The sequence below is a fragment of the Sinocyclocheilus rhinocerous genome, unplaced genomic scaffold, assembly GCF_001515625.1.
Source record: "Sinocyclocheilus rhinocerous isolate Xijiao unplaced genomic scaffold, SAMN03320098_v1.1 scaffold349, whole genome shotgun sequence".
Taxonomy (NCBI): Eukaryota; Metazoa; Chordata; class Actinopteri; order Cypriniformes; family Cyprinidae; genus Sinocyclocheilus; species Sinocyclocheilus rhinocerous.
This window is the reverse complement of record NW_015637137.1, coordinates 1-26,655: the sequence shown is the minus strand read 5'-3', so window position 1 is coordinate 26,655 and position 26,655 is coordinate 1. Positions and strand designations below refer to the sequence as shown.

At 35.4% G+C, this 26,655-nt stretch overlaps 2 protein-coding genes across 8 annotated transcripts in view; both read right to left on the bottom strand.

The window, feature by feature from the left end:
• Nucleotides 1-4,093, bottom strand: part of LOC107748528 (leucine-rich repeat flightless-interacting protein 2-like) — a 39,389-nt gene extending 35,296 nt beyond the window's left edge. For all 6 annotated transcript variants that reach the window (XM_016563335.1, XM_016563336.1, XM_016563340.1 and 3 more), the window contains exon 1: nucleotides 3,490-4,093. In XM_016563335.1, coding sequence (XP_016418821.1) covers nucleotides 3,490-3,577 — 88 coding nt within the window. In that variant the 5' untranslated portion in view covers nucleotides 3,578-4,093. The remainder of the gene's footprint in view (nucleotides 1-3,489) is intronic.
• Nucleotides 4,094-5,377: 1,284 nt separating this feature from the next.
• Nucleotides 5,378-16,291, bottom strand: mlpha (melanophilin a). Of its 2 annotated transcripts, XM_016563418.1 has the most exons (15): nucleotides 16,226-16,291; nucleotides 15,390-15,517; nucleotides 13,331-13,552; nucleotides 13,083-13,195; nucleotides 11,789-11,830; nucleotides 11,549-11,610; nucleotides 10,658-10,747; nucleotides 10,459-10,573; nucleotides 9,518-9,714; nucleotides 7,615-7,698; nucleotides 7,237-7,455; nucleotides 6,603-6,773; nucleotides 6,290-6,454; nucleotides 5,781-5,852; nucleotides 5,378-5,688 (listed from the first exon to the last, which is right to left on the bottom strand). In XM_016563418.1, the coding sequence occupies exons 2-15, from the start codon at nucleotides 15,497-15,499 to the stop codon at nucleotides 5,635-5,637; spliced, it is 1,716 nt and encodes a 571-aa protein (XP_016418904.1). In that variant the 5' UTR covers nucleotides 15,500-15,517; nucleotides 16,226-16,291; the 3' UTR covers nucleotides 5,378-5,634. The 2 variants fall into 2 exon arrangements, with proteins under 2 accessions (XP_016418904.1, XP_016418905.1); XM_016563419.1 differs by lacking the exon at nucleotides 6,603-6,773.
• Between the last annotated feature and the right edge of the window lie 10,364 nt (nucleotides 16,292-26,655).

Genomic DNA, 26,655 nt, shown 5'->3' with positions numbered 1-26,655 from the left:
TCATGGCTATGGAGCCCATCTGTGAACTCTCTGCCTGTCCTGTCACGGCTATGGAGGCCGTCTATGATCTCTCTGCCTGTCCTCTCACGGCTATGCAGGCCGTTTGTGAACTCACTGCCTGTTCTGTCATGGCTATGGAGGCCGTCTGTGAACTCTTTGCTTGTTCTGTCCTCAGATGATGCCAACCCTGAAACAACATACAGAACTACCACATTTTGCTATAAGTTTGATTGCATCATATAATAATTGCTGTTAATAGTGTTCATCATCTGTTTGATTACGTCTTTAATTGATTTTTCCGTACATTTCTGCCATATGTACATTAACTGACAGTCACCACTGATAAGCTACCACTAAATATTGTAGAAACTTAATTTGCTGTAAAGTTGCTTTGAAACGATTTGTATCGTGAAAAGCGCTATACAAATAAACTTGAATTGAATTGAATTTAATTCTGTCAAGGCTACGGAGGCCATTTATGAACTTTTGTCCTGCTCTGAACCGGCCGAGGAGGCCATCTCTAAACTCTCGCCCTGTGCTGAACCAGCCTTGGTGGCTGATTGTGAACTGTCTGTCTTGCCTGTTTCTGTCAAGGAATCTAAACCTGAGTTGTCTGTCTGTCCTAATGCTTCTGTAGAGTCTGAATTTGAACTATCTGTCGGTCCTGATTTAATCATCAAGTCAAAATCATCAAAATGTTGAACCATCCATCTGTCCAGTTTCTACTAATGAGCCTGTGTGTGACATGTCAGCCTGTCCAGTTATTATCAATGCTCTTGACTTCGATCTATCTGTTTGCCCAATTTTGAATAATATGTCTGAACTTTCTGTCAGTCCTGTTTCAGTTACTGATTTTGATTATAAAATGTCTACCAGTCCAGTTTCAATCTATGAGTCTAGTTGTGAACTGCCTACTCAACCAGTCTTTACCAATGATTCCAATGTTGAACAGTCTGCCTGTTCAGTTCCAGTCAGTGAGCCTGTTGATGAACTTTTTGTGTTCCCTGCCTCAGTCCTTGAGACCATATATGCTCTGTCTGTTTCTTGTGGGGGGCTCTGTCATGAATCCTGCCCATGGACTTCCATCCGCTTGCCACCAGAGATCGCTCTTCCATTATATTGACTGTTACACTTGACAGACTTCCACATGTCACCACGGACTACATTTCCCAGCATCCATTGCACTAATGACACACACAGCTGTAACCAATCTAAGACACTTTATAAGACTTCCTCTTTCAAATCGCCGAGTATTATATAGCATTTACCACTCTCCTAGCGATAGCTACTCTACGGAGCCAGTTCTAGTTTTCATAGTCTAGTCCGAGAAGTGGATCCGCACGTCTCACTTCTCGTTCGCCCCGTTACAGATGGGCCCTCAAAATTGATAAAGAAGGCCCCAAGTGGCATTGTTACTAGTGTTATTATTTTTAATGTAATACTTATTGTAATTTATGAGTTTATTTAATAATTCCATTAATTAGTTTTCTTAACTTCTTAACCTTTCATTAAAAATTAAGGTTAATTGAGTGAAATCATTCATTTATGTTACAATTTAAAAGTACATTCACATTGTTCTTAAAGGGATAGTTCGCCCAAAAATGAAAATTACCCCATGATTTACTCACTCCCAAGTCGGTGTATATGACTTTCCTCTTTCAGACGAATACAATCAGAGTTATATTGAATAGTGGTTAATAAAGGGGGGTTAATAAAGGCCTTCTGAAGTGAATCAATTGGTTTGTGTAAAAATAAAATCCATATTTAAAACTTTATAAACCGTAATCTCTAACTTCTGTTAACTGTTGCATGTTCATGAGAAAGTGGCATTCCAGCAGATGACGTAGCATGTGGGCTTTGAATTTCTTTAATATCTCAAAAGACACTTGAGAAATGTCAATAAAATCTGTACAGAAATTTTCCAGAAAAAAAAAACAGTTTTGTTTCTGAACTGGTTGATTTGTTCAATTAGGCATTAGCTACAGGTACAGTTGTTTCTATAAGTCACAGAGCCCAATTTTTTTTGGTGGTCCCCTCTCCCCAGGGCCCAATAAAGGACCTTTGAGCCAAACATCCTCCCCATGCTAGTTCGTACCATTTTACAGACTGTAATGTAATGAACAGACCAAAGCATCACTGTACATTAAAACAAAAGAGTGAGCAGCTGAGACACATACTGCAAAGAAGCCAAGAAGTCTATTAACACATTACAACATTGTTAAGCTAAATAAAAACATTGAATTAACTATAAAATGTGTGGGAAAGACTATGGAAAGACTTTCACATGATTGCCATGGCAAAAACTAAAGCTCCATTCTGATCACATTGAAACAAACAGAGGAAAGAAAGGTGGTCAAGTTTCTACAGAGATTGGCTGTTCTGTAATGTATTTCCTTGGCATGGCTGTTCCCTAATGTGTGGTGTATAAAAACAGCTCAGCTGGCAGAGATGTTGATTACACTCATTACAGATAAAACTTGTAAGTGCTACACAGCTGTCTGACTGGCCCAGCATCTTAATGACCCCATATCACACTGCACACCTACTTCATGCCTTAACAGAGCAGTCTAATAGACTGCTATGTGACTGTGCCTCTCCTGTTAAATACGAAGTTAAGGTATATGTTTAAAAGATTAGTTCACCCAAACAATATTTCTAAACCTGTAGAATTTTATTTTCTACACTTTTTTCATCAATTACGTATAATGACTGTGGACAGGTAGCTTCAAATGCAAATCACTGATAGTCTCAAGGGTGCTGTTGCAACTGGATCATTGAGTCTGCATGTTCCAAAATCATTGTAAGCCTAAGCAGATCGTAGAAACCATTGGCACCAGTGGTTTCTATGGTCTACTTAGGCTTACAATTTTGGGGGGAAATGGAGCACAGATCAGTCTAGTGAACAAATTGTTCAGGTTTTGTGAATTGGATCAAGTGAATCACTGAAAAGATCAGACTTGTCTGCATTCTTAAATCATTTTAGAGCCAGAAAGCAGCTTGAACCGAAGTGCATAATCGATTCAGTCATTCATGAATTGGACAAGCAGGGTGGATGTGATGGTTTTCAGCAAATGAAAACTTAAATTTCTGCCTGTGATTGGAAAATAGTGCACAAATCAACATGGCCAACTTTAATATTACTTTTATGGTAATTATGTGGGGTCTGTTGAGCTTTCATTATATTGAAAATAGTGCCCAGTATGTATTTCAATAACTCACCTTTGATGTTAAACATAAGAATAAAAGTTGTATGAATTTGGAATGGCACGATGTAAAATAATGTAATAAATAAAGGCAAAATTAACATTTTTGATTGAACTATTCCTTTTACTTGGACTCATTTCTCCCTTTGGCATTATGGCTGATTGTGCAGTTTCCGTGAGAAAGCAGAACAAAAAGAAAGGAAAACATTTGAGGATGTAGAGTTTATTCTACTCTTTAGGGACTGATTCATCCTGTAAGAGGGGTGGTGAGTTTAATAGTGGGTGTCGCGAGCTATTTGACTGAGAGCATCATCCTCCGCAGATAGTTTCTCCCGGTTGGGAATTCTTTTCCTCCCCGTTACTTGCGTTGCCATTTTAAATTCCCTTATACTCTGACACAAACCTCTACAAAAAATGACCTCGCCAAACTGAAGTGCTGTCGAGTTGTGTATATGTCAAAGAGCACCATTCAAAGTGAACAACATTAATAAATGGTTATATTGTAACCACAAGCAAAAATATGTAGAGCACTAGGACACATCCTCCCTTTGATCCCCCATCGTCTCCATAAAACGCATGAACATATGGCGGGAGCCTGTTGCACATTCAAACGACACATCGATATGTCAAAACATCACGGATAGGATAGAAGATGAGAGTTTGCTGATTCGCCATGAGCACGATAGACCGTAGGCACTCCTGAGAATATAGCCGGTCATCCCTTAATATTCCTTCCTACGTAAATTCGGTACGTCAAACCAAACGAATGAAGAATAAAGTCATCGGTCCAGAGCTGCATTTGTTTCTAGGGCAAATCGAACCCGGATGATGAGCGGCCCTAGGATGAGAATACACAGCAGCCCAATGCCACACGGTCTGATTTCAGTCTTTGCTGGACGCTGCGCGAAAAGTGGGCGGGGCATGTGGGCGGGACCTGACCTTTACATTTTAATTATTTCCGTCTTGTTTCATTTTAGGGCAAGTTCGCAAAATCTTTTTTTTTTTCATCCATCCATCCATCCATCTATCCATCTATCTATCTATCTATCTATATATCTATCTATCTATCTCTACTGCACCATAGCCTGTTCCTATTTGATTAGATGGAACGTCGTACCGCACTGTTGTCTGGGCTGGTGCATTAGCTCCATCAAGAGGCTTTATTAGACAACTACAATTTATGTTGCTACTGGTGCATCGTTTCATGCCATAATTTTCATGGTCGTTGTAAAAAGAGCCCCCTATGGTGATAAAACGTTGTATACACCGTTTATATAGGCCTATCTGTGTGTGTTATATTTTTGAACCTCAAAAATATGAATTTTATTGTTTCATTTGCTGTGTTTTAACACTTTATTCAGTCTAGTAACGTAATCTCATAATTCTGACTATAATATAATAATTTTAAGTCTGGTCAATTTAATTAGGCTACAGGAAGAATAAAATATTCCCAACTACAAGGTTCATGTTGTAGTATACACTGTAGGATTAAACGTAGCCTTGTTTATGTATCCTCTAGAGGGCAGCACAGTCCTCGACAATCGGCCCCAAGGGGAAAGTGAATGCAGCAAGGGGGAATAAGTTTTGGCTCGTTAGCATCCAACAATTATCCCCTTCTTGTAAGGGTGCCTGAAATGAACTTTTCCTTGTCTGCTGCATTTCACTGCATCACTTCACCGCTTTGAATGAGAGATTCTATAAGAATGCTAATGGTTCGCTTTCTTCATGCATAATAATAGAGTCCTTGGGTTGCATTATCTATAATAAAGCATCTACTAATGTTCACTAGAAGACTAAAACCCTGCTGAAAAAAGATGGTCTCCCAGCCTCACCAAGCTGTTGTTTAAAACTAGCCAACAGACTGGGTGACAAGCAGCAAGCCAGCTTGGAGTAGTTTAATATCTTCTTTCCTTTTTTCTTCCTTCAAGCAGGAAAAGCATCTAAGCATTTTCTAAGGGTACAATTGGGTGTTAGATGTTTAATAATTTAACATTTATAGCTTGATAAAATTACATCTTTAGTGTACCTCCAAAAAGACTACCAATGGACTAAAGAAAAATATTTAACATCCCAAGTTAATTATTAAAATCTTTGGAAAAGCAATTTGAAGAACAAAACAGGCAAGGGAAAGTAAGACATTAACAAATATTAATCCTATTTTTCTTGGCATGAATTTTTGTTAGACACCTATTTTCTATAAACTATTTCATTATTTTGACTAATATTGATTTTTGCTAGATTGGTATTTGATCAAGTTGCGCAATTTAGACAAGACAAAGGGTTTACTAGTATTAAGTCAAGATCAGTGTCAAAAACCTTGAACATATGATGAAGAAGGCACCGATATCAAGTGTCAAGTAATATAGGCACAGATATCATGACATAGGGAATATGTCAAATGTTAAAGAAGTTAGCATGATGTCCTTTACACTTAAAAGTGTACTCTGTCTTGAGAAAACTTCCTTTTTTGTTGTATACTCAGTGCCTGAAAGAAAATATTAACAAAAACATACAATTAGTTCAAATCTGCAAGAAAACTGGGAAAATATTCAAATAATATATTATTTGTTCAGTCACCTTTTTCTTGGCTTTATCAAATGATAATCCTTTAGCACTTAGATCGGCTATCTTGCTCTCAATGTCTGAGACCTGATAAGATAAATAAATAAATAAATACAGATAGATAGCTAGATAGATAGATACACTGAACAAAATTATAAATGCAACACTTTTTGTTTTTGCCCCCATTTTTCATGAGCTGAACTCAAAGATCTAAGACTTTTTCTATGTACACAAAAGGCCTATTTTTCTCAAATATTGTTCACAAATCTGTCTAAATCTGTGTTAGTGAACACTTCTCCTTTGCCGAGATAATCCATCCACCTCACAGGTGTGGCATATCAAGATGTTGATTAGACAGCATGATTATTGCACAGGTGTGCCTTAGGCTGGCCACAATAAAAGGCCACTCTAAATTTTGTTCAGTATAGATAGATAGATAGATAGATAGATAGATAGATAGGCAGGCAGGCAGGCAGGCAGACAGACAGATAGATAGATAGATAGATAGATAGATAGTAGCTCACATCACTTTCTGTGCTCTGAACTTTGGCAGCTGCCAAAGCAACCTGGTCCTCCAGTTCAGAGAGCTCTGAATCAGTTAATGGGCCTCCGTAGTGATTCTTGGTATTCTGCTCAATCATTTGCAACTTTTTCGCCATATCGAAGGACTTCCCTGCAGTCATGTACACCTGCAGTAATAAGAAAGAAATTAGAGTTCTGAACAAATATCTTATACACTTCGATGATATAAAACCGCTTGTTTATGCCATTGATATTCCAAGTGTCTAATCTCTCTCCTCCACACAAACATAATATCTATTAGAGGGACAAGCTTACATTTTCCTCAAGTTCCCTGTATGCATCATCAGCCTGCTTAAGATCTGTGCCCGCTAACTGAAGTCTGTCATTAGGATTTGAGGGGGCCAACTCGTTCATAGCGCTTTCTGTGGCATTAATTGTTCTTAGAATCTCAGTTGTGATGTCGCATAGGGCCGCCGCGGTGGATCTCTGAAAGCAATTAACCGAGAGAAGCCTAATCAGCATTAAAAATCCCTAAAATTTTATTTTACATGGCTAAGGTTATAGCTAAATGAGGCGTAAGTGTTGCTAATGCTTCATGGTCTTTAGATAAGACAATGATTAGTTACGAAAATAACCCAGGGAAACTACTTACTTCTTTCAGCTGTTTCTTAGGCTATGCTAATAAAGATGCTATTGAAAACTCAGCTTTTTAAGATTATTAATAAAGTAATTGTGCTCTGGCATGCTATAATATATGTTAAGGATAATATGGGAAGCTTGTGGTAAGTTGCGTGACTTTTAAAACCCACTTGTATTCCACTAGTACTCTGATATTGAGATACCTCAATCTGCATTAATTGTTCTACAGAAAAACTTTAAAATATATTTTATCAGGAAAACCTTACCTTGGACAAAGACAGCATTTTTTTGGCCTCTATGGAGTCCTCACCTTTTGTGCTTCAGTGGGCATCTCATCACTGGACGAGCTCAGGGGTTCTTGGGATGCAGGGACCACTGGTGCCTGGTCTCCCCTCACAGCGGATCCTTTGGACTGAGGAGGCCTCTTCGGCTCATCTTCGTCAGAGGAAAGTGCCTTGTCACTCATCAGCTCATCTAGTTTTCTCCTCAGCTTCTCCTCCTCCATCTGCCCTGCTGTGGGCTGGACAGGCTACAAACATACAAAATAAGTACTTAATATTAAAATCATGAGAATGGCCTACATGAAACCTTTAGCCCAAACTTTTTAGTACAAAGGGCAGCTCTGCTATAGCCTAATAAGATGTTCTGGAATAAAAAAAGTGTTTCTGTTTTGAGACTTTAATCATACCTGATCAGGAGGCAAAGTAATTTTCTCTTCCAGTCGATTTAAGAGACTCTCAATGGCAGACATTCTCTTGTTCAGTTCATTGATCTAACTCACAGCAACAGGTAAAAGAAAAAGAAAAGGGAAAAAGTTGCAGATTGATGAAATGAGGAAATGAACACAAGGCAGTCAGACTTTTGTCTACGTCAACTTAGAAAGAAGCCATCTGAATGTAAATCATTCATCGTAATCATACTACAATAACAGACAATACTTAAGGTAACTCAAACTAGGCTAACCTATAATCATTTATTAAAAGGTGCAATAAAAAACAGTACTTTTAAAAGATACATTACTGTTCAAATATCGAGATATTTTCTGTAAATATCTGTACGATTTTTTTTTTATGATTTTGAAAGAAGATTCTTATACTCACCAAGGCTGCATTTAGTTGATCAAAAATAGCAAAATAGTAATATTGTGAATATTACAATTTAAAATAATGTTGTTTTTTTCTCTCACTCTTTTAATATATTATAAAAAGACATTTGTGTTGGCAAAGCAGTCTTCAGTGTCACATGATCCTCCAGAAATCATTGCAATATGCTAATGTGGTGCTCAAGTAACATTTCTTATTATTATCTCATCAGGTTAAAAACAGTTGCATTGCTTATTATTTGGTCAAATCTGTGATGCATTTTTATTTCAAGATTCTTCAATGAATGAAAAGTTCAAACAAATTTATTTGAAATAGAAAGTCTTGTAACAGTCTTTACTTTTACTTTTGATCAATTAAATATGTCCTTACTGAATAAAAATATTATTTAAAGGGGTCATATGATGTTGCTAAAAAGAACATTATTTTGTGTATTTGGTGTAATGCAATGTGTTTATGCTGTTTAAGGTTCAAAAAACACATTATTTTCCACATAATGTACATTATTGTTTCTCCTCTATGCCCCGCCTTTCTGAAACGCGCCGATTTTTACAAAGCTCATCGGTCTGAAAAGCGAGGTGTGCTCTGATTGGCCAGCAATCCAGTGCGTTGTGATTGGCCGAATACCTCAAGCGTGTGGCAGAAATGTTACGCCCCTTACCATACCGTGATGCCGTGTGTGCGACGAGCGCCTGTGCGCTGGTGATGCGCGACGAGACAAAACCAGTAAAACCCATTACAAACGAGGCATTTGTTGCATCCAGTGGGGACATAATTACTGATTATAATTACTTATACTGTCTTTTTACGTGTTGCGTTGCGTATCGCGCTGCGTAAACATAAAACCATGTCTCCAAGCGCTACTCTACACTGCTCAAAACTCGCGTTTGAATTGTCAGTGGCAAATTCTTTAAATAAAAAAAACGTAGGCTACTTACAGACTGTGAGTCATGAAGCGCCAGACTGTCCTTGCAAAGTTGGAATTGTCCCACTTTATAGAAACAGACACCGGCATTGTAGGCTATACTCTCCCAGGAAACAGTCCTCGTCCTCCATAAAATGCGCTGCACACATCTGAATATTTGGGTTGAACTGTTCCGGAACAGTGTTGTAAATACAATTTAACCACTGATTTCTGAGACTCTTAACTTTCATAAAGAATTTCTCTTTGGATTTGAGACTTTAGTCTTTGCAACTTTACAGATCTTCTTTATGCACCAAGAGTTTGTAACACTCCAAAGAGAAAGGAAAAATTTAAATTGCATCATATGACCCCTTTAAAAAAAATCTTACTGACCCCAAACTTTTCATCGACAGTGTTTAAATGTTTAAAATCATGTACACCCACATGAGGTGAAGAACCAAGTCATATCAGTATTTGTCAAGGGGTTTTGTTGTTGAAATCACATGCTTAAAACTGCTCATTTTGCCTCACTTAGATGTATAATTATATTTTAAATGCAAAGAAAGTCCCTTAGTCTCTGATCATACCGGTGGGGCACTCTGATGAATGTTTTCCTGAGATGATGCTCGACTGCGGCGGCGTGGGGGCAGCTGATAGACAGGGTAACGGAACGTATCCTCCTCCTCTGAAGTATCCAGGTAGATCTGGCGTGGAGCCACAGAGGAGTTGATTTTAGAGAGAGAGCGAGCACGTACCATTCTGTGTTCAGAGTACGTACCATCATCTAAAACAAAAATAAAGGAGACAAATTGATTAATCTGTTTATTGCTGTTTAAAACTGAAAATCAATCAGAGGTCCCCTGGTGACTGTCCAGAATCGTGCATCTATATACTATACAACTAACATACTAATTGAACAGGCTTTAAAATACAATGTTTTACGACTATAAGATTTGTAGTAGTTAACATCTTAACCTTTTAATCAACTAAACCTTAAATCCACCACCCGCATTATAACCCTACATAATGAATTTTTTGCAAGTTATTTTCAAAATGTTGTCATCACAAATCGATTTCTCATTTAGTATGTTTTACAATAAAAACATCCATCAAAATGACATAAATTATAGTTTATGTTTATATTAAAACAATTAAAAATAATGTTGGGGTGAGAATAATATTACATTTAAAATACATGAATATATTCAAATACATTTTAAAATGTAATTGAAATATTTAATGTTGAAGTAAAATACATACAAAAATATTTACAATACATTCTCTTGAAACAAGTTTTTTAAAAACACAATTATTTTAGCGGTGTAATATTGTACAGGCACAGGCAACATTAATAGTCTTTCTTGTAATCTAAAAAAATCAAATCCTTTTAGACTGAAATCAAAAATCCCAGTTTTACATGAAATCCCAGATATTTTTTTAATACTATTCAGCAGAAGATTGTGTAAAAGTGTGCATTTGAGAAAGAAGGAGGAAGAGAAACAGAGAAAGAAATGAAAACCAACAGAACCTGGGCGCAAGAACCTGTCGAGACTTTTTCTGCGGTTCATGCGATGATGATGGTGATGGTACATGTCAGAGTTGTATTCTACATCATTCCGCTGACCTCTGTCTTCAGGGATGTACTGGAGAAGAGAGAAAAGTGTCTATAATGCCTGGGTGCCCATTTAAAGAGTGGATGTTTATAACAATACGAGTCCTCTCAATACCTGGACAGACTGTCTGCGAGAATGAGTGCTATAGTCATCCATGTCAAGATCCATGGGGTGGACAGAGAGAAGACGCTTGGTCTTTCGCATCTGAGAAGAAGTCAGGATGATTTTAGCTCATATAAGATATGACAAAGACCTTCAAAGTACTGGTTTAAGAGAGCTTTGTTATCGTAATTGCACACTTTAAAATATTCCCACTCTGCTTCTAGACAATGATGTAAAAATATTCACAGGGGTTTATGATATAATGTATAGCATTCAACAGCTAATGTACATTTGATTTAACTGCTTTAAACTACAATTTTTTGGAGAAGAATAAAAGTATATGTTAAGTCAATGTAGTATGGAAGACCATTTGTGCCACATAAGAAAAAAAAAATCATCCTTTGGTAAATCATAATTTCATAATTGAAGTCATAATTATGGCTTCATCTCATAATTTCAACTTTTTGTCATAGTTTTGTCATAGACATTTTTTTTATTTTGACCTTTTATTTCATAATAATAACTTAGCATCATAAATCCAAGTGTTATAATTAATTTAATTAATATGTGTATATTAATTAAATTATATATAAATGTATTTCTTATGTCATAATTTTGTATTTTTTATCTTATAATTATGACTTAATGTCTAATAGTTTTGATGTTTTATCTCATAATTATGATTTACCAATTATATTTTTTCCTTACTTTTTTCCTTTTTTTCCCGGCTTTCATAGAGTACTGGTCCCCTTACACATACACACTACACAAAAAGTGTACCACTAATACACTCTGCTCTAAAATAATGAGCCACTAAGTTAATTCGCAAAAGGGAAAGTCTTAAACAAAGCCCCTGAAATGCATATTGAAACAAATTCAAATGCATGACAAAATTTAGTCTACCTGCTTATAACGTTGAGCTTCAGATGCATCCAAATGTTCATCTTCATGACCATTATATACATCTAAGAATAAAACATATTACATATTACAGTGGTACACTATGAAAAGGGATAGCTTCAGTACTGATAAATGTTAACGAAGTTTGGCCAACTGCCCTCAGTTTGCTCTGTGACAGCATAAGCTGGTTTCCTGTAGTATTCTTTGAAACACCATGATTGTATTTGTGTAATGTGTACTCACTGCGCACATCAGGCATGCTCTGTGTGTCATCATCACGGCGCCCTAAAGAAACAAAGGACAATAACGTGAGTGCTGGTCTTGTGCAAATGAGAATACAAGGGGAAAATAGACATTCCTGAGTATTTAACTGATTTATCAGGCATGTTTAACTAATTAAATATTTGAGTAATTACTTTTGAAAGAAGTTGTTGTACATAATACCACAATAAAATATACTGAACCTATATAACGGTAAACATAGAACATTATCAGTTGTACAGCTGTAAACCAAATACAGTTGTCGCTTCAGTCAGCTTTAACCTTGGGGTAAATAATCTACACCTCCATTTGTGCATCCAGCCAAGGTGTCTCATTTTTCTGTTTAACATGTCCTGTCGTGCAAGTCCATAAACAACATCAGCAAGTTCTGCAGTGCCCCAGACACAGCATGTGACCCAGTTATGGCCTCAGCACTTGGGACACAGCCTCTAGACCAGGGGTGTCAAACTCAATTCCTGGAGGGCCGGAGCCCTGCAGAGTTTAGATTCAACCCTAATTAAACACACCTGATCCAACTAATCAAGTCCTTTAGGCTTATTTGAAAACTATGTGATATGTGTGTTGGAGCAGGGTTGGAACAAAACTCTGCAGGGCTCCGGCCCTCTAGGAATTGAGTTTGACACCCCTGCTCTAGACAGAGTTCTTTGAATTCAACTGACTGATAAACAAATCCTCTTGGTAACTAAATACACACAGACATCTAATGATAACACATGGGTCTAGCCATTGCTGTCTCTTGCTGTTCTTCATCTGAAAGGCAATATAAACAGGCTTTACTATGTTGAACTGATCACTGATGATCATTCTTGTTAAGCTGATGAGAGCAATGTTTTTAGAAATGTGTTGAAAATACCGCCTTATTTTTTTAATACTAGCAGATAATAAATATTGGCATTCATTCATTCGTAGCCGCTTGTCCAAAGCGACTATACAGGTGAAATAATAAAATAAGTTCAGTTGAAATTAATATTTCATGGTGAGTATCTATCTAATAAGTGGGATAATGTATAGTTAGCCGGTCATTATCGCAAAATAAACTCCTTCAGGGTCATATAAGACCCCTCTATTCCAAGGCCTAATCATCATGCCAAGGTTTATTTTACGTTAATGACCAGCTGACTGTACATTATCTCTTCTTAACACTCACTTGCTTGCATAACCACTTAAAATGACTGGTGATACTGAAACAGGATGATGATGTGACAGCTTATATGGACACAATAAAGGTTATCAGGAAGCTTTTAATAGCACTCACCCTCTTCATTTAATCTCTTGTACAGTGACCTCATTACTTTTGCGCTGCCAAATTGCTTGAAGCGAGAGTGTACATTGTCATGGTACCACCCCAAGGTTCCAATTTTCAGGACCCTGCAAAAACAAACAGGTGTTATGTAAAGGTTTCATATTAGTGATTCATTATACACCTAACTTTATAGTTTATTTAAGTGTATAAGCTGTACATTTTTTTCCCAGATGTTATCAGATGTTGGAACTTTTTCTAACCTGGACATACGGCAGGGGTCACATACCCAGCCACGCTCCTTTTTGTTGTAGCGGCTGCAGGTCTTGCAGGTGTAGAGTTTACAGTCCATACACTGCCGTTTGCTGTTCACCAGGAACTTAAAGGGCTGCAGGCAGTGGATACAGTGAGAGTCAGTCAGGTTTGACTGAGACCCCAGGAGTTCCCTCTTTGTTTCTTCCTTCTCAATCTTGGATTTAAGCTCCCTGTGGTGTAATACAAACAAACCGACAAACAAATTGCATACATGATTATGTCACTGAAACAGGCTTTGTGGTTTTAATTGTAGAGAATTAGGTTGCTTTCTGAAGGCAGGTTTGTCTTAAACTAAAACCAATTTATAATATAACTGAATATTAATCATTAGCTTTAATAAAGCCGCATAGCTGTTGATCCCATTCCCTGTTAAGGATGCACAATATATCTGTATCACATTTTGTAAGCCAATATTAGAGATTTTTTAGGATATATTATTTACAGTGGATATTGCTTCTATATTAACATTTAAATGATATGGTATATTTTCTTTTTTCCCTTTTACTAATAGTATTGTTATAATTACTTTTATTGTTAGCATTGTTATTATTACTTTGTGCATTGTTATTATTTTTATTGAAGTTTTTTAAAGCCTCCCGTGGACAGGTGTTAAAAATTGGCATGTGTGCTAAAACACTTGCAAATGCACATGGTTCATCCAGTGTAATTGTGATGTCCATGTCAAATAAAATGTAATAATAATAATAATTACCTTTTCCTTTATTTGTTTTCACTTAAGGTAATCTTTAATAACACTAACAATTTACAAACCGTGTTAAATATAATCTTTGGGGAATCAGAATGTGATTAGAAATTTTTCACACTGTACATTATAATGTTGTCACGGGATGACTTGAGAAACAAAATGATCCAAGTGCAGCTTTTAATGATCCAAACAATAATCCAAAACAAGGCAAAAACAAAAGATAATAGGAGCCATGAACACATAACAGCAAAAGCAAGACTGAAGCCCCGAATGACACAAAACAACCAACATATATACACCAGCAGGATCATCAAACTAACAAGACATAGCTGAAACCAATGAAACAATGAGGATACAGGGGATGATGGGAGCAGAGTGAGGGGAAACATGGGAAATGCAGTCCAGTTAAAACAAACACAAAATCCAAAAGAGTGCCCTCTGATGGCTCTTAAGGGCACTCCAGCAGATGACTGTGACAAATGTTATGATACCTAAATTCACTTGTAATCTTTAAAATGTCTGATTTTAGTTTTTAGATTTCCATGTTTGATTTATTTAAACAAAATATTACAGAATTATTTCGTATCATGCATAACATTAAATAAAATAATTATAGGTTTATCAACTCTGACAGAATTTTTATATAAGTGCATCTCTAATTGTTATATCAAGACTCATACGGTCCTTTAATGTCAGTGATCATTGTGAATGCAATGCTTTCAAAACCTAAGTAAGTCACACAAGTTCCTCTGAATTTTCCAGTATATTCACCATAATGCATTAAATCAGCATTGGAACACATAATGGGTGTTGTAAGACAGTCTGATCAAGAATGAACTTGAATATAAGCCAAATATAACTTTCCTTGCCAACAAATAGAAAGAACATCATCTTTCAAATAACAATTCCATAGCCACACAGAGACCTCTCTGTACAAAAAGAATAGAGCTCTGGGGCATCATGTTTTCCCAGCCTGTGGAATAGTGTGATCAGGCCTTGTGACTGTACCATGATCATCATGATGTCTTTACAACAGCAGCCTTTCACACTTTGTGGCCTTTCTCATAACCTTGTTCCGCTAGCATTGACTATAAACAGAGTACGATATATAGACAAATAGCAAAGAAATTATGCAATTGTGAATTCTAGACCTAACAGTACACTAAACCTCCGTCTTTTGGAGTCATTGCTGGCTGGCTCCACGGTCAGATTACTAACATTAGCCATTAACCAATGCTAAATCATGTCAGATTTCTCTCTATGGTAATATAAAGTTTAATCATGTAAATTAAATTCCTTACCCAAGCCTCTCCTCTTCCTTTTTCCTGAGGACAAAGTCTCTCTGAATGACTTCCCACACATGTTTGGCCTCCTCTTCTGTCAGTCTGGACAGGTCCAACTTCTTGTCCATGTTCGGAGCTTAGTTGATCTTTTTTAAAACAAAATTAACAGTAAACATGACAGTCTAAGAAGTCTAAGTATAATGTGACTCTTAGAATTCCACCCCTCAACCTTAGAGATATCAGGTTTCCAATATGAGCTAGCGGAACATGCAACATGATCATATGAAGCACTGCAGTCATAATCATAATCAAAAGTCCATTCATTGGGTGTGACTGTTTTCATAACTATACAACACATCTACAAAATAAATAATCTAATAAATTATTGAGTAAACACCTGTCAATAATTCAAATGAAGTTTTTGAATTCCATTCTGAAAGAAGCATTAGCTACTGATTGTGAAAATTAGTGATAACACAACAACTGCAAAATCATAAACAAACAAACATTCTGAAGACTTTTCTATATCAATGATGGAACAACATCACTCCTGTGTTTAAATGTGGTACTAGTGTCATTCTCATTCATAGTGCATTGATTGTCATGGCTCCTCATAGATATAGCATTCGTGATGTGATCATGTAATAATTTCAGCCATGGTGCTGATCAAATCAAGTCTGACAGATACCTGCTGCGGTCATTAGAAAGTAATGCAAAATCAGTGTGACAACATACATGCACTCTTCACATGCATAACTTTAATGGCAGCAAGAACAATTGATTTAATATCATTAAAATGATTTACCTATTAAAACAGAAATAGTTTCATAAGTGATAATGAAGATTTTGTTTACCTTGCTTGCAGACAAGTAGCTGCTCTTGCCAAGTCTCTCGGGATGAGGCAGATAGTGTGAGGATAGTCAGAGGTATGGCAATCGCAATCACATGTCTAGTATTTCAAATGAAATGTGGTGGAGGAAAAGCTCCACCCTTTCCATGCTTGAAACAAACAGAATAATGAATGCATTAAAATAATATATGTTATTTGATTAGATATTATTAGTTGTTGTATTTTATTTTTTGCTTTTTTCATATAAATTATTTTCTTTTTCTTATTGATTAATTTTATTCTACAATAAACTGCTGGTTGAATGTTGAATGTGAATTTCATGTTACTTTAGTTTTATTAACTTATTTATTGATTTAATTTAGTTTGTCTGTCTGTCTTTAATTTTTTATCCAAATTTCCTTAAAAAACAGTTTAAAGTGATTGTATTATGTTTTATACAACAGATAGTCCAACATCACTAGAACGTTTTACTATTTCTGTCTGGGGTGTTGTATTTTAATTTTAATTTTAATTAATTTAATTTTTTCATTTCATTTTATTTTTTCATATTATTGTATTTTATTGTATTTTTTCATTTTATTTTATTGCAAGTTACATTGTTAAGCCAATAGGTGGGCATATTAGAGGAGTTTGAGGTATGACAATATTCTTCTCAGACATCTGTATAAAATATGTATTGTAAGTTGTATTGTTAGTAAACCTCATTAGTTCTTGCACATCAAGCCAGCACGTTTACTATATTTATATATGTTTACTATATTTAATTTGCTCTCTCTCTCTCTTGTTAAACTGCTTTAAATTACTTTTTTCCACATCAATCTACACTCAATACACTATATTGACAAAGCAAAAACTGAATTGTCACAACTTCATAAATTTATTAAAAATAAAAAAAACTGAAATAAGTACATTACATAAGTATTCAGAATCAGAATCAGAATCAGAATGAGCTTTATTGCCAGGTAGTGGGGGAGAGGGGGGTTGCTGGAGGTGTGAATGGTTGTGTGGAGAGGTGTTCCTGCGAGAGCTGCGGAGCACGCCACGGAGGCAGCCATCAGCGTCGGCGCCATCGTGCCCTTAACACCCTTAACTCAGTACTTAGCTGAAGCACCTTTACAACCAAACAAGTCTAAGTCTTTTTGGGTATGATGCGGCAAGCTTTGAAAATCTGCATTTGGCGATTATCTGCTATTCTTCTCCTCGCCTCTTCACCTCTCAAGCTCTGTCAGGTTGGATGGGGGCAGACGCACATTTTCAGGTTTCTCCAGAAATATTTGATTGGGATCAAGCCCAGGTTGGTGCACTGAGCTTTTCTTCTACTCTGACGAGTCCCTCAGTCCTTGCCGCTGAAAAACAGCCCGACAGCATGAGGCTGCTAGCAGCACACTTTACTTTTGGGATGGTACTCTGCAGATGATTAGCAGAGCTGGTTTCCATCAAACATGATGCCTGGAATTGAGGTTCATCAGACCAGAGAATCTTTTTTTTTCACAGTCTGAGGGTCCTTTAGGTGCTTTTTTGCAAATGCCAAGTGTGTTTTCATGTGTCTTAACTGAGGAGAGGATTGAGTTTGGCCATGATGTTTGTCCTTTTGTAGGTTTCTCCTATCTCCACATATGATCATGGAGCTCAACTAGAGTGACCATCAGGTTCTTGGTCACCACTCTAACCAAAGCCCTTCTCCATCAATTGCTCAGTTTGGCCAGGAGGCCAGCTCTAGGAAGAGTCCTGGTTGTTTCAAACATCTTCCATTATGGATAATGGAGGCTCCATGCTTCTGTGAACCCTCAATGCAGCAGATTTTTTTCTGAACTCTTCCCCAGATGTGTGGCTTGATGCAATCCTGTTTTTGAGCTCTACAGGCAGTTCTTTTGACCTCAGGGCTTGGTTTTTACTCTGATATGCATTTTCAGCTGTTAGACCTTTTATTAAGATGTGTGTGTCTTTCCAAATCATACATTCAATTGTATTTGCCACAGGTGAATTTCACTCAAAGTGTAGTAACATCTACAAGCAATATGAATGCTTCTGAGCTAAATTTCAGCTGTAACACAGGTATGAATACTTATGCAATGGAATAATTTAAGTTTTTTATTTTTAATAAATTTGCAAAGATGTTAAAATGTTGTTTTTGCTTAGTCATGACGGTGCATGGAGTGTAGATTGATGTGGGGGAAAAAAGTAAATTAAAGCAGTTTAACATAAGGCAGCAACATAACAAAATGTGAAAGGCACTGTATATACTGTACATATATGTATGTGCATCGATCAACAGTTTTATGGGAATAAAAGCCTTAATTAAACCTGTTCATCACATTAAACGATTGTGTCTCTTCAGAAGACTTGAAACCACTTGATTCATATTTCTTTCTTTTTTCTTTTTTTTTTTATCTCTATGGACTTTCTGAAGCATCAAAGAGTTAAGGTAATGGACTTTCAATTGAAGGGAAAAAAAATCTAAGGTTTAATTAAAACTATCTTTTTAAAAAATATCTGTGTATCAAAGATTAACTAAGTGGTTTCAGAACAACATGAGGTTGAGTAAATGATAACATAATTCAAAATTGTGGTTAAACTGTCTTTTTTTATTTGTACAACAATTAGTTTCAGTAACCAAATTTGATAGGCCAATTGTTTTTCTGTCAGGATTGTGTCTTGTTTTATTGTTTTTGTTCATGTTTACCCTTTCAGTTTAGTGCTTAGCATGCCTTTTTCATTTTGTTAGTTACTGATTTAGTTCAAATCATGTCATTAAGTTCCCTTGTTAACCCTGTGTAATTATACTCCCTGTTCTGTTCAGTTAGTTGTCTATGTTCATCACATTTGAGTGTTGTGATGGTGTGGAAAATAAGATTTCTATTAGGAGTGTAAAAATATACAATATCATGTCTACAATATATTGAAAGTTACCATTTGTATCAGGTATAGTTCACCCAAAATAATGGTGTATATTCTCCCAGTGTATCTTCTATTTGTCGATTAAAAGTGTCTCCAGTGGATTATTTGCGTGATGAATATTCTTTACACAGTGTGCGCATGACACTTTCAAAGAGTGCTAATAATAATATTTAGTAAAACTGCACTGATTTCACAGTTTGGACCCCCTGCTTGTGTTTGTGAATTTCCAGATCAAAGTATGCAAGCAGTGTGGAAGAGGAGCAAGGAGCACAGTATATAAACCCATGGATAATAAACCGATGGGTATTAATTACATGTGTAAAAAAACGTTCTATAAAAGCTGAATGGCAGACATGCTGATATTTAGTACGACACTCTTCCTCGTGCTTAAATTTAAAACAAAAAAAATGACAGAGCATTTGACACCACCATGTTCAACCTTTTGAAATCCAAAATAAAAATCGTAGAGTAGAGCAGGTTTTTTCCCTATTGTAATATTCCTGGAACTTTTGTGTTTTATAATAACTTTTACATTTATGTGACTTTAGTAAGTAATGGTGGACCCTACAGTAGTGCCTCTGAGGCATATGGCAAGATGACAGAGTGAATGTTTCTATTTACTGTACACCCATCTACAGTCAATGTCTGTGGTGGCTAAAAATGAATGTGGGATAGTTTTACACATCATAGCGCAGTCTTAGATGTGCACTCTGCAATACCTCAGTAAGGTTTCATACCTTTCACTGTGTGCAAAATGACACAGCATTTTCTATTCTTGAGTTTAGTAGATAAACAAAACTTTTTGCATACCCTGCAGCAGTGTCTCTGTTTTAATGGTTATCAGAAAAGCCACTCTCCAGAGCAGTGGTTCAGGCAAAAAATTATAATAATAATAGGTTAGGAGGCTGAATTAGAGGGTGCCCTTTAGTGCATTGGGGCTAGATTATGAGCATGCTGATTCATTACTCTAAAATTAGCCTCCATGTGCTGCCCTGGCCTTGGATGCTGGCTAGGGGAAGTCCTGCTCTTATTTAGGGAAACATTGCTGAGCTTTCAGTGACTTTTCTAATGTACCAGTGGATCTTTGCACACACTGGTTGAGTGTTTCACTTTTGAGCTGTAAAGTGAGAGTTTATTAAGAAAATGTGGTTAAATAGAGAAGAATGATACCAACAAAGCTGTAATCAGCACCAGAATTAAAAGCACCTATAGTGTGGGCAAAATTATTTCATGCTGTAATCAAAGTATTGTTTAAACGATGTTATTTTAAGTCTGAAGATCATTGGAAAATAAGAGTTCTATTAGGAGTGTAAAAATATACAGTATCATGTCTACAAGATATTGAAAGTGACAATTTGTGTCAGGTATAGTTCACCCAAAATAAATGTTTAAAATAAAAATTTAGCATTAAATATGGTAATGGCGCATCAAATATGGTAAATCCAAAAGGTCACACATCTGAGCTTCCGTATTAATCACTATTAATAAATTAAAAATAAAATACATTATTTAATAAAATACAATATTTAACACGTATGTAGTCAGGGACAGAGTGCAAGCATTTGTGTCTAACATAATTCTGTATTCTTTAGCTAAGAATATTCATCCTATTCATGTCCACCCCAATACCAAATTTAGAATTTTAATAAACAGTACTTTTTGTTGACTGATTATCATATGTCTTAGAAGTTTTTGTTTTTACCATCTTAAATCTATTTTGGCTTTGTTTAAATTATTGTGAGAGTATTGTATCACAAGATCAGTATCTATCAAACTGAATCATGATATGAGTGTGTTGTTACACTTCTAATATCTGTATTATGTTAATGTACTTAAAATTATGATTAGTCATGTACAAGTTGTATATACAAATCATTGCAAGTTGTATGGCAAATCTTGTAAGAACACCTTTAAAATAATTTGTTTCTGAGCTGAGAAGAAGGTCTTGACACACACATGCACACACTTCATCTCGTGCCAGCAGTATGTTAGACACATGAAAGCTGAGCCTCAAGCTAAACAGATAAATATACGTGACAGACATGCACATTACTATTCACGGCAGCTCAGGCCAACATACTCGGAAGGTTTTAAATCAAGAGGTCAACCCTACAAACAGCTGTGGTTTCTTTTGTTTAAAACCATATTTTTTTTCTCCTAAACAGACACATAATTTTTATATTCATTTAAGTTTGTTGTTTTTAAACGTCTCTACAAAGAGGTACACTGCAACAGTTTAATGTAAATATTTGTGTCTGAATCAGGGGTGTAAAATACTTTTATTAATTTAAATTAAATAATTTAAATTAATTTAGTAATTAATTTTACTTAATTACTGCACTTAAGTATTATTTTGGGGTATTTTTACTGTAGTTTACTTACTTAAAATTTTATTTCAACTTGAAAAGTACATTTACATTTTTGCATTTTTATTTTGTCTTATGCACATTGTAGCGTCTGGACCAATCAGACACACCATTTTTCATTTGATTTAACAAATCAATTATTCATTAGATTAACAAACGTTCACAGACCCCTCACCCAATAAACATACTGGGTGCCAAGTTGTCTGTGAACAAGGCCCAGGACCCTGGTTACCATGGCAACCCTGACACCTTTGCTAGACCAGATAAACTTTACGACCTAATGGCATGTTGAGAATTACCCCTCTCACTACAATTTCCATAGGAAAGACACAGTGCACAGTAAAAATGGACTCTTCTCTAATTAATTAATAGGAAAACCTTTCTTTGAATGAACACACATATCCTTCAGGTCATTGTGTATGTTGTCTTTGAGATTTTATACTGTTTTATGCAGGCTTATGATCGAAACACTCATTCATGTCATCTTACATATATGTAACCCTACCATGTTTAGTATCTATGAATTAGTCTTCTGATGATCTAAACGAGAGTGTATATTATATGTTGGTACATAGGCAATATATTAGTGTCCTGAGAATCTTTAGTAATTTCGATTCAAGTTCCATATGCAAATTACCATGCTATCACACAAAGGGTCATAAAACTCCCCAGTATTTCCAAACTCCCACTTGGGATTCGTGTTTATGTAGTATGTTAGACTAGTTTAAGTGTTTATGTAGTTAATAAAGTCTTACTTGTATCACACTTGACGTTGTTCATTGTTTGCTCATAACTGAAGTCACTTACTCATGCAGATTTATGCTACAAGCTCTGTGTAGAATTGTACAGTAAGAAAGTAATTTCCCTTAACCAGGAAATTAACGTTCTTAGAATTGACAGACAGTTGACTCTGAGAGGTCAAGTAAATATCTACAGCGGATCTAAATATTTATAATTAATTATAACTAGTTATGATTAATTATTCATATTTCCCCATGAGTTGATTCGCTACAACATTAAATGTGATAAACAGAAGCTCAAAAGTGCTGTTGACGTGTGAGAACCAATGAGGTTTGTTTTCATGCATCAAGCACATGTATATCAGCTTCAGTTATAACTTTAATCAGGTAAATGTCTGGCTTCAAAAGTTCACTATCAAATCTGAGGAAGCATGTTGAGGGAGCTAAGTTGTTTTCTTTTTTCATTCATTCATTCATTCATTATTTTTCTCAGTTTTGATATAACTGTTAACAGACTGTGTAATGCTGAATGCACAAAATTGAGTAAAAATAAAATCAGTCATGATAGTTTAAAAACAATTCATGTTTTGGTGAGAATGATTGTTATATATATATATATATATATATATTTAAATGTTACAAATCTTCAAAAAGTTTTAAATAAGCAATTTATGTTAAACTAATTGTAAATCATGTATAGTGATTTAGGACTGTCAATGAATGCTCATTAAGTAATAGAATTGGTCACAAATAATTATTTGCCTATAAAATTAATTGCATGTAATGCAAGTGTACAGACTGCTTCAGAAACCACGCAAAGTGAACAGGAGTTTAAAATATTAGTAATAGTATTTTTCTGACACATGCCTATCATTTCGCTTGAAAAGACATTGATTCATCAACAGGTTTGGGTTACCATCATCTTCACTGTGTAGTTGTGTAGTTTTTGAAGTGTTATTTGTACATCCTGTACACTTGCATTATATGCAGAGAGATTTCTTTTTCTAAAAATATTTATTTGTGCTCATCTGAAGACAGTCAGTCATATTCATATGGGATGGCATGAAGGTTTAAAGAATGAAGTTTCCCTTTAAGGGCTGTATTTTTTGTGTTCCACATTGCTGCATTTTATTTTTTATTTTTTTGCTTCTCACTTTGCATTGAGAAGATGGTTTAACATGGTGAAACAAGAATCTCCTTTTTAGGGTACTTGTATTTTTTAATTCTTAAGTACATTTAAAGTTGTATTTTTTATTTTTACTCAAGTTTGTTTTTGGCTAGGTACTTGTATTTCAATTATACAGTTTTCACTGAGTATCTGTACTTTCACTTGAATATCCTTTTTGAGTACACCCCTGGTCTGAATTCGTTACAGTTTTTTTTATTATTATTATTTGCTTTTGTACTATTTTCACAAGCAACTGTTACATTTTCAAAACTCTTTCAAAACTAATATCACAACAGATCATCAAAAGTGCTGTTTTTTCCAAACATTTCAGCATATTTTCAATTGTGTTTGTATTGCAAAACACACCATTGTATTAGTACAATACAGTTAGTACAAGAATGAAGTTTGCCTTTAAGGGCTGTATTTTTTGTGTTCCACATTGCTGCATTTTTATTTTTTATTTTTTATTTTTTTGTTTCTCACTTTGCATTGAGAAGATGGTTTAACATGGTGAAACAAGAATCTCCTTTTTAGGGTACTTGTATTTTTTAATTCTTAAGTACATTTAAAGTTGTATTTTTTATTTTTACTCAAGTTTGTTTTTGGCTAGGTACTTGTATTTCAATTATACAGTTTTCACTGAGTATCTGTACTTTCACTTGAATATCCTTTTTGAGTACACCCCTGGTCTGAATTCGTTACAGTTTTTTTTATTATTATTATTTGCTTTTGTACTATTTTCACAAGCAACTGTTACATTTTCAAAACTCTTTCAAAACTAATATCACAACAGATCATCAAAAGTGCTGTTTTTTCCAAACATTTCAGCATATTTTCAATTGTGTTTGTATTGCAAAACACACCATTGTATTAGTACAATACAGTTAGTACAAGAATGAAGTTTGCCTTTAAGGGCTGTATTTTTTGTGTTCCACATTGCTGCATTTTTATTTTTTATTTTTTATTTTTTTGTTTCTCACTTTGCATTGAGAAGATGGTTTAACATGGTGAAACAAGAATCTCCTTTTTAGGGTACTTGTATTTTTTAATTCTTAAGTACATTTAAAGTTGTATTTTTTACTTTTACTGAAGTTTGTTTTTGGCTAGATACTTGTACTTCAATTATACAGTTTTCACTGAGTATCTGTACTTTCACTTGAATATCCTTTTTGAGTACACCCCTGGTCTGAATTCGTTACAGTTTTTTTTATTATTATTATTTGCTTTTGTACTATTTTCACAAGCAACTGTTACATTTTCAAAACTCTTTCAAAACTAATATCACAACAGATCATCAAAAGTGCTGTTTTTTTTCAAACATTTCAGGATATTTTCGATTGTGTTAGTATTGCAAAACACACCATTGTGTTAGTACAATACACACAATCACAAAATATCCTTTTCACTACACAAAATAAGTGTTTCATCTATATAAATGTTTCATTCACAGTAACTGCCATTCATAAAGCTATTACTATCAAACTTTTCATTAGCATGACTTCTCATTCAGTTTACAGTTTTTTTAATTGGTTTGGTACTATTTTCACAAGGAGTACATTTTCAAAACTCTTAGTACAAAACTTTAAACTGATCACATTTGTAACACCACTAGTCATTCTTTCAAAACCTGATCTCACGATTTCATTGTAGTTGCACATATTTTCATGCCACATAATCATTGTTTCAGAACACAAGATCATTGTGATATGGATTGAGAACATTTGAATTAATCACCAAAACACAACAATATGATCTTCTTTCAATTTAGTACTTTTAACAATCAGTTCATTCAAGAGCAAACAATGCAAGATTCATGTTTCAAATCACCTTGGTTGCTGAAATAATTACAGTAATACAGGCAATAACTGTCATGTTAGATATCTCACATAAAATCAATAATGTTTGTAAAAGTATTTATCCAGAGTGTTACAGTTTTTGTTGATCGCTTTGGTAGTAATTTCACAAGGTGTACTTTTTCAAAACTCTTAGTACAAAAATCCAAACTGATCACACTTGTAACAGCTTGTCATTCTTTCAAAACCTGATGTAATGCTTTTATTCAGTTGCACATATTTTCAGTCCACAATCCCGGTTTCAAACACAAGATTATTGTAATATGTAATGACAACATTTGGTTTAATCACCGAAACACAACAGTATGATCTTCTTTCAGTTTAGTACTTTTAACAATCAGTTAATTTAATAGCAAACAATACAAGATACGCGTTTCAAATCGGCCTTAGTGCTGAAATTAGTATGCTACAGTACTGTAAAAGACAGATTACACAGTTTTCACATTAGGCAATACACTTACATTACCCAACTTTTACAGAATCTATAATTTCCATAATATCTATCTTATGTGTAATCAAGTGAAGGATCAATGAAGACATCCTCTCCAATCATTTGGGCAAATTTGTTTTTATTTTTCAGATATAATTGTAACACAAGTTTACTTTCAATAAAGAAATGTACACATTTAAATAAAACAAATTAACTAAATAAAAAAAATAAAAAAAACATTTAGTGCACACACATTACATTAATTTGGATCAAGCCTGTCTTGATCATTTGGCCATAGATTCTCGTCCACATCACAATGAATGTCATCATTGTTCATGCACCTTGGAAAAAACCTTTTGGCATGGCGAATCCATGCTTGACATTGGTCTACACTGATGTCATCACATGCCTCATCCATGGCCTGAAGGAGGGTGGCGCGCTCAAGGGGTTGGCGATCATAGACCTTCCACCTCCATGCTGAGAAAAATTCCTCAATAGGGTTGAGGAAAGGAGAATATGGAGGCAGGTAGAGGGTCATGAATCGGGGATGGGCCTGAAACCATGCTTGAACAACCTCTGCATGGTGGAACCTGACATTGTCCCACACAATTACATAGGTGACCCCTTCACCTTCAGAGGCCAGCTCAATGAATCAGTAATACAATATATAGTGCTGTACCTGAACATACTCAGCCCTCAGTTGTTTTACCCGGTCATTGTTTCTCTCAAAAGGCACCAGGTAAATGTGCTTCATTGATACCTGGTGCCTCTTCAAAAGGCGACCTATTGTTGGTAGGCTGATGGATGCCACATTGGCAAAGGTGTCATTATCCTCCTCAATTGCCTGCTTTATTTCTGACAGCCATATATCCTTCTTGGCTTTCACCATTTCCACCACTGCCCACTCCTGCTGTGCGGTCAGCACACGGCCACTACTATGGGGTTTTCTGTCAATTCTAAGCATAGAACAGAGTATACT

Bases quoted from the DNA above. Each gene is read 5' to 3' on its own strand.
- mlpha (XM_016563418.1), bottom strand. From the start codon at position 15,499: ATGGACAAGAAGTTGGACCTGTCCAGACTGACAGAAGAGGAGGCCAAA. The intron at 11,611-11,788 runs GTGAGTACACAT...TTTTATTCTTAG, and splicing joins GAGCATGCCTGATGTGCGCA to ATGTATATAATGGTCATGAA. The intron at 7,456-7,614 runs GTATGATTAAAG...GTATGTTTGTAG, and splicing joins TTACTTTGCCTCCTGATCAG to CCTGTCCAGCCCACAGCAGG.